This window comes from Sporothrix schenckii, assembly GCF_000961545.1.
Source record: "Sporothrix schenckii 1099-18 chromosome Unknown Cont49, whole genome shotgun sequence".
NCBI lineage: Eukaryota > Fungi > Ascomycota > Sordariomycetes > Ophiostomatales > Ophiostomataceae > Sporothrix > Sporothrix schenckii.
The window spans coordinates 1528821-1543321 of NW_015971150.1; the positions used below are offsets into that span (position 1 = coordinate 1528821).

At 57.2% G+C, this 14501-nt stretch overlaps 8 protein-coding genes across 8 annotated transcripts; 3 read left to right on the top strand and 5 right to left on the bottom strand.

Annotated features, from left to right (window-relative positions):
• Window positions 1-891: 891 nt before the first annotated feature.
• SPSK_10648 (uncharacterized protein) lies at window positions 892-1695 on the bottom strand (the record flags this gene model as incomplete). The annotated part of the gene is made up of 1 exon (XM_016736971.1): window positions 892-1695. The coding sequence occupies one exon, from the start codon at window positions 1693-1695 to the stop codon at window positions 892-894; it is 804 nt and encodes a 267-aa protein (XP_016583011.1).
• A 159-nt stretch (window positions 1696-1854) lies between these two features.
• Window positions 1855-2820, bottom strand: SPSK_05444 (uncharacterized protein; the record flags this gene model as incomplete). Its single annotated transcript, XM_016732190.1, has 2 exons — window positions 1855-2597; window positions 2778-2820. 2 exons carry the CDS (start codon window positions 2818-2820, stop codon window positions 1855-1857), a joined length of 786 nt encoding a protein of 261 aa, XP_016583012.1.
• Window positions 2821-3398: 578 nt separating this feature from the next.
• Window positions 3399-4412, bottom strand: SPSK_05424 (uncharacterized protein; the record flags this gene model as incomplete). Its single annotated transcript, XM_016732171.1, has 1 exon — window positions 3399-4412. The coding sequence occupies one exon, from the start codon at window positions 4410-4412 to the stop codon at window positions 3399-3401; it is 1014 nt and encodes a 337-aa protein (XP_016583013.1).
• A 371-nt stretch (window positions 4413-4783) lies between these two features.
• On the top strand, window positions 4784-7411 carry SPSK_04951 (uncharacterized protein; the record flags this gene model as incomplete). Its single annotated transcript, XM_016731710.1, has 3 exons — window positions 4784-5674; window positions 5890-7236; window positions 7307-7411. 3 exons carry the CDS (start codon window positions 4784-4786, stop codon window positions 7409-7411), a joined length of 2343 nt encoding a protein of 780 aa, XP_016583014.1.
• A 307-nt stretch (window positions 7412-7718) lies between these two features.
• On the top strand, window positions 7719-8080 carry SPSK_05696 (uncharacterized protein; the record flags this gene model as incomplete). Its single annotated transcript, XM_016732437.1, has 2 exons — window positions 7719-7795; window positions 7888-8080. 2 exons carry the CDS (start codon window positions 7719-7721, stop codon window positions 8078-8080), a joined length of 270 nt encoding a protein of 89 aa, XP_016583015.1.
• Window positions 8081-8903: 823 nt separating this feature from the next.
• SPSK_05325 (uncharacterized protein) lies at window positions 8904-10177 on the top strand (the record flags this gene model as incomplete). Its single annotated transcript, XM_016732074.1, has 2 exons — window positions 8904-8940; window positions 9030-10177. The coding sequence occupies 2 exons, from the start codon at window positions 8904-8906 to the stop codon at window positions 10175-10177; spliced, it is 1185 nt and encodes a 394-aa protein (XP_016583016.1).
• A 673-nt stretch (window positions 10178-10850) lies between these two features.
• Window positions 10851-12149, bottom strand: SPSK_05315 (salicylate hydroxylase; the record flags this gene model as incomplete). The annotated part of the gene is made up of 1 exon (XM_016732064.1): window positions 10851-12149. The coding sequence occupies one exon, from the start codon at window positions 12147-12149 to the stop codon at window positions 10851-10853; it is 1299 nt and encodes a 432-aa protein (XP_016583017.1).
• Window positions 12150-12898: 749 nt separating this feature from the next.
• On the bottom strand, window positions 12899-13759 carry SPSK_05500 (zearalenone lactonase; the record flags this gene model as incomplete). The annotated part of the gene is made up of 1 exon (XM_016732245.1): window positions 12899-13759. One exon carries the CDS (start codon window positions 13757-13759, stop codon window positions 12899-12901), a length of 861 nt encoding a protein of 286 aa, XP_016583018.1.
• Between the last annotated feature and the right edge of the window lie 742 nt (window positions 13760-14501).

Genomic DNA, 14501 nt, shown 5'->3' on the forward strand with positions numbered 1-14501 from the left:
ATTCTCTGGAACCGAAGTACCCGACTGTACTGAACCCTGATGAACTCCATATCGCGCACATATTTGATAAACGGCGTCGACACCGCGATGCTCATGTGAAGAATCAAATCACATTAAAAGAGTTAGATATACGACGTAAAAGCAGCAGGTAGTCGCATCAAGCTGGAGGTGGAAAGCTTGGGTTGCTTTAAAACACGCCTTAGAACACGAACGAGCTTTTATTCGTGGGCAACATTTAGGCTTTGGCTTCAGCTGCCTCCGGACGGGGTTGGAGTCGATTGTCGACCGATTAGGATGCCTGTTTTCCAAAGCAAAGGCGATGATATCTCCGGATGAGCTGCTCTTCGGCCCCAGGTTGAACTGTGAGAACGCAAACTTCGGCTAATACTCAAGACGGCTTTCTGTCACAGTGAATTCAGAATAACAAAGGCACACCAGACAGTCTTAATCGAAAGAAGGAACTCCAAAGAGCCTCCAGTACGGGACAGTGCCGTATTTATAAACATTTATACACTTCCTAGGACATGCTTACGGCCTCCTCCTCTAAAGAGTGTTTCTACATTTTGGTTCCCTTGTTAATAGACGAAGCCGTATGCTTAGAGCTATATATTTATAAACCGTGCCTTTATTTGCTGTGGCGCAGGCGGTACAGGCGTGCGCACCTGTGCAGGCCTGCTTAGCGCCTGTGCCTGGCCCCCAGGGCCGGGCCGTGATTTGCAGGGACGTCAATGATGATTGGTTGCAACCAGCTAAGCTGTTGGGTGTATCGCCACAGTAAGTCACAGTACTACTGAACAAAGACTCGGCTAATTCCGGTTGCTGAAAGACTGCAACATTGGACGCTGAGAAGACGTTCAGTGACTGCCATGGTCTCTTTCGGCTGGTTAGTTGTTAGTTGATTACCACTAGAAACGTTGCCTCGTCCGTAAACCAGAAATGAAGAACGCCTTCCAGCGCATGGCATTTCCATTTATTGTCGTGTTCGTGTTGCGGGTCGTGCTGGAAGCGGACCTGCGTGCGGTGTACCATTCGCTGCCGTTGCGAGCGGTACATCTCGGTTCGCCAGCAGAGCATTCGCGTTTTGTACACTTCCTCGGCTGGATCTACCTGCCGGCGACATTGACCGAGTGTTCTAGCCCCTCCATTGTCGTATTGCAACAAAATACCCCTGCAAAAGCCTGTTTTTGAGTCGTAGTATGTCAGGGCCGACGTTATGCCACTGAGAGAGGCCCAGGAGAAGTACGCATCGCTGCCAATCAGGGAATGGTAGGACGTTGCTAAGGGAAACGGCTCAGGAAGACGCGCATCGGCAGAGAACTGGCAATACGCGCCAAAGTGCGGCACCGGGAATCCCACTTTTGACTCGCCGCAAATGAGAGTAATAGGCGCCGATCGGCCCAGGCACCGGTCCTTTACGCCACCAGGGCTATGCTGTCCGATGACGACGTCGCCAGCGAGGCGAGTCCGAATAAGAATATTTACGCACGGAGACGAAGACGATTTTGCCCGGACGCCAAGAACCAGCAGCTGGTCGCTTCTAGGCATCGGCAGATAAATCCAAACCATTCCGCGTCGACAGCCGGTGGGGATGCCTTCGTAGGTGGACAGTGCAGATGCGCCTTCGGAGACGTGGCTGTGAATGCCGAAAAGTCGAGCACCCGAGAAAAAAAATGTGACGCCTTGGACGCGGTCCATGTCGACAGCGTAGAAACGTTGCCAGGAATTCGACAATTTAATAGAATGGATGCAGCAAGAGGAGAGGTCTGGCGGAGACGGCGTATTCCAGACAGGGAACGTCCGTTGCCCGAGAGGGAAATGCAGGCGGACAAGACCATCGTAAAAGGCACGTTAGAATTAATACATCCAAAGATAACCGGCATCGTCATGACGTACCTGGAGTTGCAATACAACTCCGTCTATAAACTTGACGCGTACAATGACGAAGGCGGAGGTAGGAGAGTTCCGAGCCTCTGGCTGTGGCAGGGACGAGAGCCGTTCCACCTTGCTTATGCCGTCGGAACGGATGGGCAGCCGCAGAAGCAGAGACGCATGCATCGTTGTCCATGTGTGTCCTGCATATTTCAGTTGTCCGTGACGCTCCCACGACAGTACGTCGCCCAGGGGGATCATCGACAGCGGTTGTGGCTCCGTAGCCGACACCTGCATGGCTAGCGACGTTGCCGAAACACACCGCCAGAGCAGGGCATGTGGAGAGTGGCCGTAGATCATGTCAATTACCTCAGCGGGTAGTTTCGCCAACAATGGCAGCCTGGCGCGGTGGGCAACCATTCGTAGCACACCGACATCGACTGTGCCGCGCAGGCGGATCGGCTGCGCTTTCCGCCACGGCCGTTTCCATGCCGCTACGACCCATAACCGGTGAAGCGCATCGGTGCCTTTGACAGAGCAGCTCGCCCGAAAAATCTCGTAGCATTCATAGTGGATAGGGACGTATTCTGGCGACAGAGAACACGTCTTGCAATCCGCGAAGCGGCACAGCCGAAGGCCGTCGACCTTTGTGATAATGTGGCCCGAATGCGGAAAGGCAAATGGACGGGTACAGCCGCGGTAGGCCGTCGAGTCGTGGTTGCCAAAGACTATCACGTGGTCAGTAACGAAAACAAATCAGGACCGGGAGAGCAGCGGCGAGGCTGCCCTCCGTTTAAACATGAGGAAAACGGAAGCCAAAGGTCAGGTTGGGGGGAAGGCTTTCGCAAAGGGAATTCTCGTACGTGCTACTACCCTTTCGTGCCGCACTATCAAATCAGCACATACACCACATTGGGAAGAAAGTCCAATGTGGTAGTTGGAATCGGTCATTTTGTATTCTCGCGATCATGGAAAGGAACTAAGAAAGTCAAAAGTGACTTTGGAACGCCCAAGAACAGGGGGAGGCAAATGGGTCTGCTAAAAGGACGCTAAGCGACTTGCGTAGTTAGCATCGGCAAAACTGCCACTAAACAGGGTTTATTTATTGGGTAATTGAATAATGTACGAAATATCGATAGGGACATATTCCACCAACGAAAGTCCGATCAACGCTGCAATGCCGAACGAAGTCGTTGGACGACCAAGACACCCAAGGAAGAGGGAAAGGAAAGTTATCTAACTCGACGCGACTGAAATGTTTACAGAGAGTATTGTTTAATTCATTCTGCTCCGTCGCGTTATGGTTGAATTTAATGGATTTTTTTTAAAAAAAATTTAAAAAAAAAAATTCTTAATAATTCTCTTTTAAAAAAGGACCTCACCTATACCAGACAGACCCAGTCCGAATAGAATAATTAAACATGAGACATGAGTATGGTAGTAAATCCAGAAATCCAAAGTAAATCGACGACACCACAATAAATCACCTTTAAATAAACAAAACACACCACGACCCCCCATCAGACCAGCTAGATATTCTTTGAGACGCCCGGCACAATGCTGTCCAGCTTCTGGATGAGCTCCTCGTAAAAAGCGGCCTCGATCTTGGCGCCCGTCTTGTTGGTCACGAACGAGGCCGGCGCCAGCACGTGGCAGTTGTTGAGAAACTGGCCGCTGGTCTCGGGCCCGGCGAGCAGGCCGTGCACGAGGGCACGGCTGCCCATCTCGGGCGTGCGGGCCATCCAGTCGGGCGGCGGGGTCTGGTCCGTGTCGCGCAGCAGCTGGGACTTGCAGTAGCTCGGGTTGGGCGTGTTGACGATGACGCGGCCGCCGCCCTGGAGGCCCGACCGCTGCTTGAGGTGGGCATCGAACGCGCGGGTGGCAAACACGACCAAGAGCTTGCTGACGTTGTAGCGGTCCTTCATGTCCGACGTGGACTTGTCGGCGAGCCGCTCAAAGATGGTCTTGCCGTCCTTTTTTACAGAAAGCGGGAGAATCTCCCTGGTCGAGGCCATGTAGTGCAGCGACGAGTTGGGGACGGTAAACGTGGCTCGGCCGGCTGGCGATGCGCGCAGTTTGGGGAGCAGGAGGACCAGCAACAGGTAGGTCGCCACGACGTTGACGACAATGGTCGCCTCGCCGTCCTCGGCGCGCCGGAACGTGGTGGTCATCATGCCGGCGTTGGCCAAGACGCCGTCGAGGCGAGCGAGGCCGTTGGCGCGCGTGGCAAAGGCCTCGACCGACGCATACGACGCCATGTCCACCTGCCACACCTCGATTGTCTCGGGCGCCCGCCCCGACTCGGCCAACAGCTCCTTCCGCGCAGCCTCGCCCTTGTCGAGACTCCGCACGCCCATAACCAGCCTGCCGATTCCGACGCGCAGGAGGTGCTTGCAGGCCTCGAGGCCGAGGCCCTGGTTGGCGCCCGTGACGATGAATGTCTTTTCAGACAGACCGGGGGCCTTTTCGGGGACGGGGAGTGTCACGAATAGATTCGAGAAGATGGCCTGCATAATGCCGTGGGTCGCCGAGAGAGCGGACATGGTGTGGATGTCGAGAGGTGTATTTAATGGAGATGTTTTTGACGGAGATGTGTTTAGTAGAGACGGGATGGAAAGGAGAGAACAAGGGATGCGTGTGAATGTGAATATAAAACGAATAATGATACAGATGTCGGGTTGGTACATATTGGCTGTCATCTTGCTGTCGCAGCTCATCTTAAATACTCGATCGGGGGTCGTTCAAAGGCGGATTGCCCTCTCGGACCGTCGTGTAAGTGAGCGGAGATGGTATCGCCGCAGAGTGGATCCCGGAGTTTGGGACCCACAATTGTCGTTTTGCAGCGTTGTCGCATCACGTGCAGCGTGGACCGCGCGGAGTTATTAACTCCATTCTGCGCCTGGGACAAACAACAATGTTGACGCCAGCAAAGTTATATTGTGCACTCGCAGAGTACGATCTGCGAGAATGGCCGAGTCCAAAGTCGAAAAGCGGAATCGGCCGCCCAAGTCGTGCGAGCCGTGTCGTCTACGAAAGTGAGCTTCCTCTCTCCTGCTCGACCGAATATACTTCCTTTCGACGGCCGTTGCTGACCAACAGACTCAAATGCAACCGCGAACAGCCGTGCGATGCGTGCACGCGCCGCGACAAGGCGGCGTTCTGCCTGTATGCGGCGAATGCAGACCGGAGTGAGAGGCGGGATGCGGCCGCGAAGAGTGGTGGTGGCAGTGGAAGCAGTTCCCGGTCGGTGACGGGCCGTCTCCAGCGGCTCGAGGATATGATTCTGCAAATGGCCGGAGGCTCTGCCGGTAAGTCGGTCGGTGACCAGGCGGCGCTGCCACACGACTTGTCACGCCACTTGGACGACGGTGCCGTCGACGCGTCCATGTCTGCTGGTGACTCGGTCGACAATTCGGTCAATACGCCGCTCTCGGACGAGCTTCAGGTTCCAGTCGACAGCGGCAATCCTGTCACTCCCGAAACATCCATCACCGCATTTTCAGAGCGCCCGTCGCTCGGCGGTGGACAGCTCGACATCGGCCACACTACATACATCGATGCCAGCCACTGGTCGTCTCTCCTGGAAGAGATCAAAGAACTACGCCAGCAGCTGTCATCGCCCGTCGAAAGAGACCAGCAGCCGGAGTCATTGGCTTCCTTGTCTCTGACCAACCCGTCCCCTTCGATGCACACCGACACAGCTCAACCGGCCTTGGAAACACCCGACGACAGCTATGCGGACCTCGTGTTTCCGCAGCCGTCTGTTGGTTCCGAGGAGCTGCTAAAGTCCCTGCCGCCTCGAGCTGTCTGTGACCGTCTCATCTCGCATTATTTCCGCGTCGGCCATTCTGTTTTGCGTGAGTGGGGTTTTTGAATTGCGAACGTCGTCGATTTTATTGACTTTATCCTGACTCGCTTAACCAGCCATCCTGCATCCGATCGAATTTCAAAAAGAGGCAAGTCCGCAACCAATCTTCTCCACAACACTATACTCTACCCTCTATATTGACCACCACACAGTATGCCGCGTTCTGGGAGGCTCCGACTCAAGCACCACCCCTCTGGATCGCCTTGCTCTTTTCCGTCTTGGCCGTATCGGCTGGCCTACATCTCATGGCCCACACAGGCGGCAACAATGTCGACACCGACACGCCCTCTCCCGAAGCCATGGCCGACAAGGCGCGCCAGTATCTCGTGCTGGGCCACTACGCCGACGTCGACGCCCACAGCCTCGAGGCCATGATCCTGCTGCTCCAAAGCCACTACTTTTACGTCGCCGACTACCGGCCGCGCGGTGCCGCCACGGCGTCCAACGTCTGGTACCTGATTGGCATGGTGATCCGGCTGGCCGTGCGCCGCGGCTACCACCGTGACCCGTCCAAGCTGCAGGCAACCCGGCTGTCGCCCTTTGCCGGCGAGATGCGCCGCCGTATCTGGGTGGCCATTGTGCAGGTGGACGCGCTCACGTCCTTCCAGGTCGGCCTGCCGAGCATGATCCCCATGGCCGACTGCGACACGGCGCTGCCGCGGAACCTCGAGTTCACCGACTTGCGGCCCGACATGGCGGAGCTGCCATCCTCGCGGCCCGTGTCCGACAACACGACGATCCTGTACACCATCGTCAAGTCGAGCGTCATGGCGTGCTTCCAGGCGGTTGTGGCACACACGCGGTCGCTGGCGCCGCGGCCGTACGAAGACACGCGTGCGTTGGATGCCCGGCTGCGAAGGGCGTACGCTGAACTGCCCGCGCACTTCCAGTACCGGCCGCTGGCGGCGTCGCTCATCGACAGCCCGCCCATCATTATGAACCGGATGACGATTGAGATGCTGTACCTGAAGAGCCTGATTGTGCTGCACAGAAACTACATTCCACAGTACTACAAGCAGTCGTCATCGTCATCAACGACAATGTCGACAACATCATTCGTCTCCACCTCCCGCTTGGCCTGCCTTGATGCCGCTTGCACGGTTCTCGACCGCCAAGCCGAACTGACAGCCGCTACCCAACACGGCGGCATCCTCCACGACGCCCGTTGGATGATCTCGGCGCTGACCGTCAACGACTTTATCCTCGCCGCCATGGTCTTGTGCCTCGACATGACGCTGGCGAGCAAGCACGGACAAAGCACGGATGACGGCCACAACCGTCGGCTCGCCGCTCTCCGGACAGCGCATGCCATCTGGGTCGCCCCCAGTGCGCAATTCCCAGAAGCGCGCATTGCCGCCGACGCACTGGGTGCGACTCTCGCGCGCGTGGAGGCCGGACAGGCCCCGCAGATGGACGTCCCGGCCGCTGACGGCCAGTTCGTGTCTGTCGACGCCATGACCACCGACAGCGACGTGGACGGGCTCGATTTTATCAACTGGGTAGGTTGGTTTTCTGGTCTCGTATTTTTTTTAATATGATTGTCTTCACACATCACTCATACTGCAACAGACGTTCCTCGACAACAACTGCCACGACCCGCTCAACGAGGATCTCGACCTCAACACATGGATGACAGACGCCACAAAGGCGTCTGGCTTTATGGATCTGTTCTAGAAGACGAATGTCGTCTTCACCCACTCTCTCCCTATGGCTTTACTTTTCTCCGCTTGCTCAGACTTCTTTCTTCTTGCCCCGATTTCTGGCTCTCGGCCTCGTCCTCACTTTCGCATCGTCGGGGTTTTCAAAGGCCACGGCGATCTCCGACGGCGCATACCGTGGCACACGCAGGCGGTCGAGGTCCGCAAGAAGATCGGCGGGAATTCGATTCACTGATGGGATCCAATCTGCCTGTTTGCCGATGCAACGTGGTCTGGCCTTGCCGTGCTGTGCTTCCAGCCGGCATTCAAAGACCTGTGGAAACATGTACTCTGTCAACACAGGGCGAGCCGTGCCGGACCGGATCGCGTCTGGGTCGAATGAGGGTAGCACGTCCGGTGCGTAAGCGCGGAAGACGGGTCGAAAGGTGGCAATCAGCCATTGATGGAATGAGTTCCTCTCCTCTTCTGCGCTGGGTCCGTCCTCGGTCGCAGGTTCCTCCCCGTACACAAACTCCCCCTGTGCCAGAAGGAAGCGCTGAAGGCGTGCCAAGATAGCCGGCGAGTCGTGGATAAAGGTGGTCGCCATATTGATGTTGAACAGGCGGCCGTTGCAGCGGACGGTGGTCTGGTACATCTCGCCCTCGCCGTCGCCGGCGCCAGGCGCCTCATACACCACCTTGGCTAGGCATCGGTGTTTTGCCATTTATAGGAGCGCCGTGCTAAGGTTGTAGAGCATAGCGTATGGGGACTGGGTCATAGACTTAAATGGCAGATATAGTCAGTCGAAGTAGCGGGACGACGTCGCCAGTGGAAGAAACAGAGGGGCAGAAAAGGGTACCGTCAGAAAAACACTTGACGATATTCTAACTCCTAACTTTTAAGGCTGTTCTGATCCAACCAGTGTGCGGTGTAGGTGAAGTTCCGGCCAATCACCGCGCTCGGCGTCTTTTCAATGTAACGGCCTTTTGGGAATACCTGGTATTCCATCGCCTGGTATTAACTAAATGCGACACCTCTTGTTGGGGAAAGCGACCCGTACGTTTGATGTTTGTTTGTGAGTCCCTTTTTTTCTAGACCATGTGCTGGCCGTTCCTTTAGTGTCTCCCTCCAGCCCTCATTTCTTTGTCCCTACACCCAGCCATGTTCCTTTTTTGTTTGGTTTTAGACGACCCTGTTTGTGAACAAAATAAAGGGGGGTGTGTGAAAGACGTTTCTTTCGTGTTTATTTTGGGATTAAGTGGCGCAGGGTTGTAAAAGCAACTGCTGGCTGCTTTCTAGGTCCTGGACGGTTCCGGCCACCATCCATCCCATCAAGGCAGAGTTTCTCTTTCTTCTCGTCCTGTATCTCGTCGTGCCCAGTGCTTTTCCCTTCCGCTTCAGACACAACTGTCTTGTGAGTAAATACCATTTATACCCGAGTTGTTCTCCCACCGCGATTTCCTTTTTACACAACATCTAGACATTCTTATTTCGCACGCCCCTAGAAACCACTGCCTTACATCTTCAAAATGGCCCCCATCACGCGCTCCCAGTCCAAGAAGCAAGGTCTGTCACGCGAAGAGAGTAGGAAGCAACCAAGAATAACACCGTTCACAAAACTGCCAGTTGCTAACTCGTTTTATCTTTCACAAAAGCTCTAGCCGACACGGACATGTCTAACCAATCTGTCGAGGATAGAGTCAACATCACCGACAAATGCGTCACCGAAACGAACGGTGTCACCGGCCCGAACATGGGCGAGGCGGACCTGAACATGGCCGTCTTGTCGTCGACCGATCGTATCCCCGCCGGTGAGCATCCCAAGCGCGGGCCTACGGCTGCCGTAACAGAGAACCGAGACTTCGGCTCAAGGTACATTCCTCAACAACACGAATGGTCTTGCTGGGAGTCGGAGATCCGGGAGACCTTCCTTGCGGCCACCGATGACCCAAACACGTTGTTTATAAACAGCAATGGGGCGTTTCTGTCCGACGGCAGCGTCATCTTCTACTACTCGTGCAACGGCGAGTTCTTCCTCATCCGCGACAACGGCCAGCCCTGGCGCTGGCCAGCGGTCAAGGTCGACCCAGCCACGCTCGGGCTGCCCTACGACCCCGAGACCAATGCCGAGGATGCTGCGCTGGCGCTGACGGTGTCGCTTCCCCAGAGCTTGCTGCGCAACGACGCCGTCGTCATCAAGGAGTTCTTCGACAAGTGTGTGGGCTCGACCCATACCAAAACTTGCAGTGAGCGCTGGCTCCACGAGGTGCGCATGTTGGAGTTGCTGGCCCGGAAGCACCCGCCCCCCAACTTTGTGCGCTACCTTGGCTGCCGTGTGATCGAGGTGCTGGGGGACAATGCCGCCACAGAAGACGTCCCTGGGCACGCCGGCCAGACACGCAAACGCGTGCAGAAGCGCATGACGGGCATCGTACTCGAAAAGATCCCACACTGCATGAGCGACTACGACCCAGACGAAGACAACTGGTCCCTCCTTCTCGAACCTGCCATCTTCCTGAAGCGGCTCGAGGCCGCTGTGCGCTACCTGCACTCGGTCGGTCTCGCCCACAACGACCTCAAGCCCGGCAACGTCATGGTCCGCGCCGACGGCCAGCCCGTGCTCATCGATTTCGAGTCGTGCGCCCCACTGGGTACCCACCTGAACACGTGCGGGACGGCAGACTGGAGGGAGGACATGGACAACTTCATCTCAAGCTTCGAGAACGACCTCTATGCCTTGCGTTTGTTTCGGGAGCGCATCGGCGACAAGGAGGCTAGGGACAAGTACTTTTGCGGCCACTAGGCTTGCACGGTCGACTTGTACGGGACATACGGCTCCCACTAGAGTCGCGGGACATACAATCACCCCTTCCCTCATACTATTGATAAGACTCAACTGTTACACCTTATCACTATTTTACCAGAACAAGCCCTCCCCGAACCGAATCGTTTAACAGACACCTCTTACCCTCCGGGATAAGTACGTCCTTATAACAAATAATATTGTAATAAAAGGAAAGTAAGAGAGACGAAGAGGAGCGGCAGGTGGCCGAGGTAACAAAAGAGATGAGAGGAATAGGCTGCCTCTTTATACGAGGGGATATGAGTGACAATCTAATATCACCCCGATAAAGTTGGGAGTCATACAGTTCCGGCTTTCCGAGATGCACGTAGCCATGCTTCTCAGACTACAAGATGGTGGTCGAGAACAAGGTTCTGTGGCTGCCGGCTTGCGATAGAACGGCCATAGAGATACAGCAGGCACAGCATGCACAGCGGGCACAGTGAGCACAGTGAGCACAGGGGAGCACATGCCAGGGACGGCACAGGTGCACGTCCAAAGAAGGAAATTCCCAATGAGTTTTTCGGGTGGTATATTGGGCTGATAGTAACCAATCTAGCAACGCCTTTCTATAACACAGGACAAAGAGTACAACAGGACACCATGACAACAGCACACAGCTCACAGATCCACGTCAGTGGGCCGCCACGCCGCTTGTCTGGCCCTCCCGCCAGTTGTCGCCCGGCGTGGTGATAATCTCGGCGTCGTGGCCAAACAGCCAGTTGCGGCGGTCCGTGTGGCCCCAGAAGACGGGATTCTCGGCGGCGTCCAGCGCCAGCTCCTGGTCGCGCGTGGCCTGCTCCTGGCCGTCGTCGACGTGCAGGATGTGCTGGTGCTCGCGCGTCTTCGCCTGCACCAGCGTGGCCCGCGGCATGCGGATGGCCTCGTAGCGCTGCAGCGCTGTCTTGAGGTCGACGCCGCCGTCGACGCCGCCGACGAGTGCCAGCACCTGGCGCAGCACGGCAGCGTCCTCAAACGCCTGCGCCGCGCCCTGCGCGAGGTACGGCAGCATCGGGTGGCACGAATCGCCGAGCAGCACGACCTTGCCGGCCGGGTGCACCCAGCGGGACAGGTTGGGCAGGTCGCACAAACGCCACTTCATAAAGTCGCCCGTCAGCGCGCACAGCTTCTGGACCTTGGGCTCCCAGTGGGCGAAGCGCTGGCAGAGCTCCGAGTTGTCGCCGCGCACGACCCAGGCCTCGTCGGTCGTCTCGTTGTACGACGTCACGCACATGACAATGTTGTACGTGTCCTCGTTGCGGATCGGGTAGCCGACCAGGTGCGCGTCGGGCCCGCACCACGACGTCGTGCACGGCTCCTGAATGAGCGGCGCCAGCTCCGGGTCGGCCAGTAGCTTCTCGGCGGGGATCAGGATGCGGTAGGCTACGTCGCCCGTGTCGCGCGGCTTGTCCGCCTGGCCCGTCAGCAGCGGGCGGCAGAGGGACTTGATGCCGTCGGCGGCCACGACCAGGTCGCCCGTGTACACGGCGCCGTCGGCCGTCGTCGCCGAGGGCGCGTCCATGTCGTACGCGGTGACGCGCTTGTTGGTCAGGATCTGCACGCCGGCCTTGTGCGCCGCGTCCAGCAGCGCCGCGTGCAGGTCCGCGCGGTGCACGAGCCAGTACGGCGAGCCGTGCGTGGCGACGTTGTTGTCGAACGGCAGGTCGAAGATGGTCGTGCCGTCCTTCCAGCGGATGAAGTGGTAGCGGTTGGACGTCGACTTTTTCATACGCTGCAGGTCCACGCCCCAGCGCATCAGCAGGCGCGATGAGTTGGGCGGGATGCGGATGCCCGCGCCGGCCTCGGCGAACTCGGGCGCGGCGTCGAGGATGGTGACCTTGTGGCCGTCGGTCTGCAGGGCCAAGCCGGCGGCCAGACCGCCGAGGCCGGCGCCGACGACGACCACGTTGAGAGAGCGAGCTGCTTGAGGCATGTTGCAGGAGGTCTAGGAGGAGTGCTGAGAAAAAGAAGAGGGTTGTGTTGAAGGTTTGTTGGGAGTGAAGGAGTCGATGAGATGATGCGAATACAACGATGCCGGAGCTGAGATATATACGACGATCTAGATGAGACAAAATGAAACAAGACGAACAACACGGCTCCTCAACAGATGATGCACGCAGAGTCAACGACGCCGCCCTCCTCGCTCTTCGCTTGTGGGAGCAACATATTGGCCGTCGTCCCGGACACTGCCCCGACAATGCTGACCACAGCCTGTGGCTACAGTGGTGTTAGCGGGCGGATGCCTGTCTCCGGAGTTTGTCCCGTCGGAAACCAGCATCAGCCTACACTCGCCATTCGTCCTCCATGGCAGCCAGGAACGCGGCAAAATAACATGTGCAGAAAACCTCGTCGAACAAGGCACAGACAATAAATCGGATGGCTTCTTCCTACGTTGGAGTGACTGGATGGCATTTGTTGACGGTGTGTGGTGCGGCTCGTGGTTGGTGCGTGTAAGTCGCTACAGGGGCCTTAGGCAGTGTTGCGGCACTCCAGTGCTAGCGTACAGTGGGTTTTAACAAGTGCATCGTATCGAGATTCAACAGAGCAATCGAGTTGACGGTGGTGGACAAAGTGCAGTGAACGGTGACGTGCGCTGATATCGTGATGCCATTCATCGATTCGTCTATTCTGCTGTTTGTGTTTCCATCTGCTCTCTCTACGTGCTTCGCAACACCCACGCCCTCACAAAAACGTCTTGAGAATCTCGCAAAACTGATCAAAGCCGTCCACATACGGCACATGTCCTGCATTGGCAACAATCTCCAGTGCCACGGGTGTCGTCTTTCCGTTGGCCGCAAGGCTCGTCTCGATGGCCGCCCGCATGTCTTGCATCTTGACCGGCAGGTCGGCGTCCTTTTCGCCGACAACAATCAGTGCCTCGTCGGCGCCTTTCCCGACGGACGGATACAGAGGCCGCAGGTCAAACGACGGGCTGCTCAGCGCTGCACAACATGCCTCCAGACCCTCGAGGGTGGTCGTGTCCATGGACGCGCGCATCCGCCGGGCCTCTGTGGGGTTGGCCGCCAGCCACGCCTCGCCAAACCAGCGCCGGCCGACGTTGTCGAGGTCCGTCGCCATGCTGCCGGCCGTCTTGGCCGCGGCCACGCGCTGGGCAAACACGTCCACGGGGGCGCCCGCCACAGTCGGCGAGGCGGCAATGGCGTCGGCGACGACAAGTTTCTGCACGACGCCCGGGTGGCGCGCCGCAAAGTAGACGCCCTTGATGCCGCCCATGGACACGCCGACCCAGGCGTGCAGGCGGCTGATGTGCAGGTGCTTCAGCAGCTGGGCCACGTCGTCGGCCAGGGTCTCGAATGTCGTGGCGGCAATCTGGTCGGCAGCCGGTGCCGGCGAGCGACCGTGGCCCGGCTGGTCGTAGCGCAGCGTGCGGAAACCGAGCGTCTCGAGCACGGGCACCACGCGATCCCATGACGTGTAGTCCTCGCAGAGCGAGTTGGACAGCAGCACCACCGGCTTGGACGTTGTCGGCTGCGACAGAGCGTAGGCCATGCGACGGCCGCACGGGAGGGCGAACGAAGACATTGTGGTGGTCGTTGCGGTGGTCGTGGTGAGGCGTGATGAACCGGTAAGCTGGTGGTACTCTTGTTGACTGCGATTGCGATCACGGACATCGGTCGGGTCGAGTCGACGTCAAAGTCGAGGACAGCCAGGCCCCAGAGGCATAGTTCCTCGATCTAGCTTCCTAGTGGAAATGTTCCCTTCGAACATGGTGTTGTTCTTGAGTATCTTGTTATTCCCGAGTCTGAGGAAATGTCCGCCCTGACGCTAGTCGATGCGGTGGGGAGTCATGCTACTTGATATGGTAGCGGGTGGCAAACGGCAAAACGGCTAACGGACGACAAACGCAACGAAAGGCCGACGTGGAACAGCTGGGGAGACTAACAAGATGGGGTTTGGGGTTTGGAGTTTGGAGTTTGGCTCCACATCGGCTGTCTGGCTCCGTATTTGACTGTCTTCTCTTGCCATCTTCTCTTTCGCTCTCAACACTCCGTCACTTGCTTTGGAGACAGAATTCATAGAACGGACATTGGCTGACAAATGGCAGACGACTCTCTGAACGCCGTCTTCCGACTAACACGAGTGTTCCTCTTTGCCAGTTGATCCGTGCTTCCATCGTTTCCTGGTCTTACAACTCCCGTGGGACTTGACGGACAGACTCACGTGGGTCAGTTGTGTATCTTGACCGGTCTTTGTTCGCCGGTATTTGCTTCGGTCAGACAGTTTCAGTCTGCCGGGCCATCCCGGAGCTCATTTCTGACGCAGA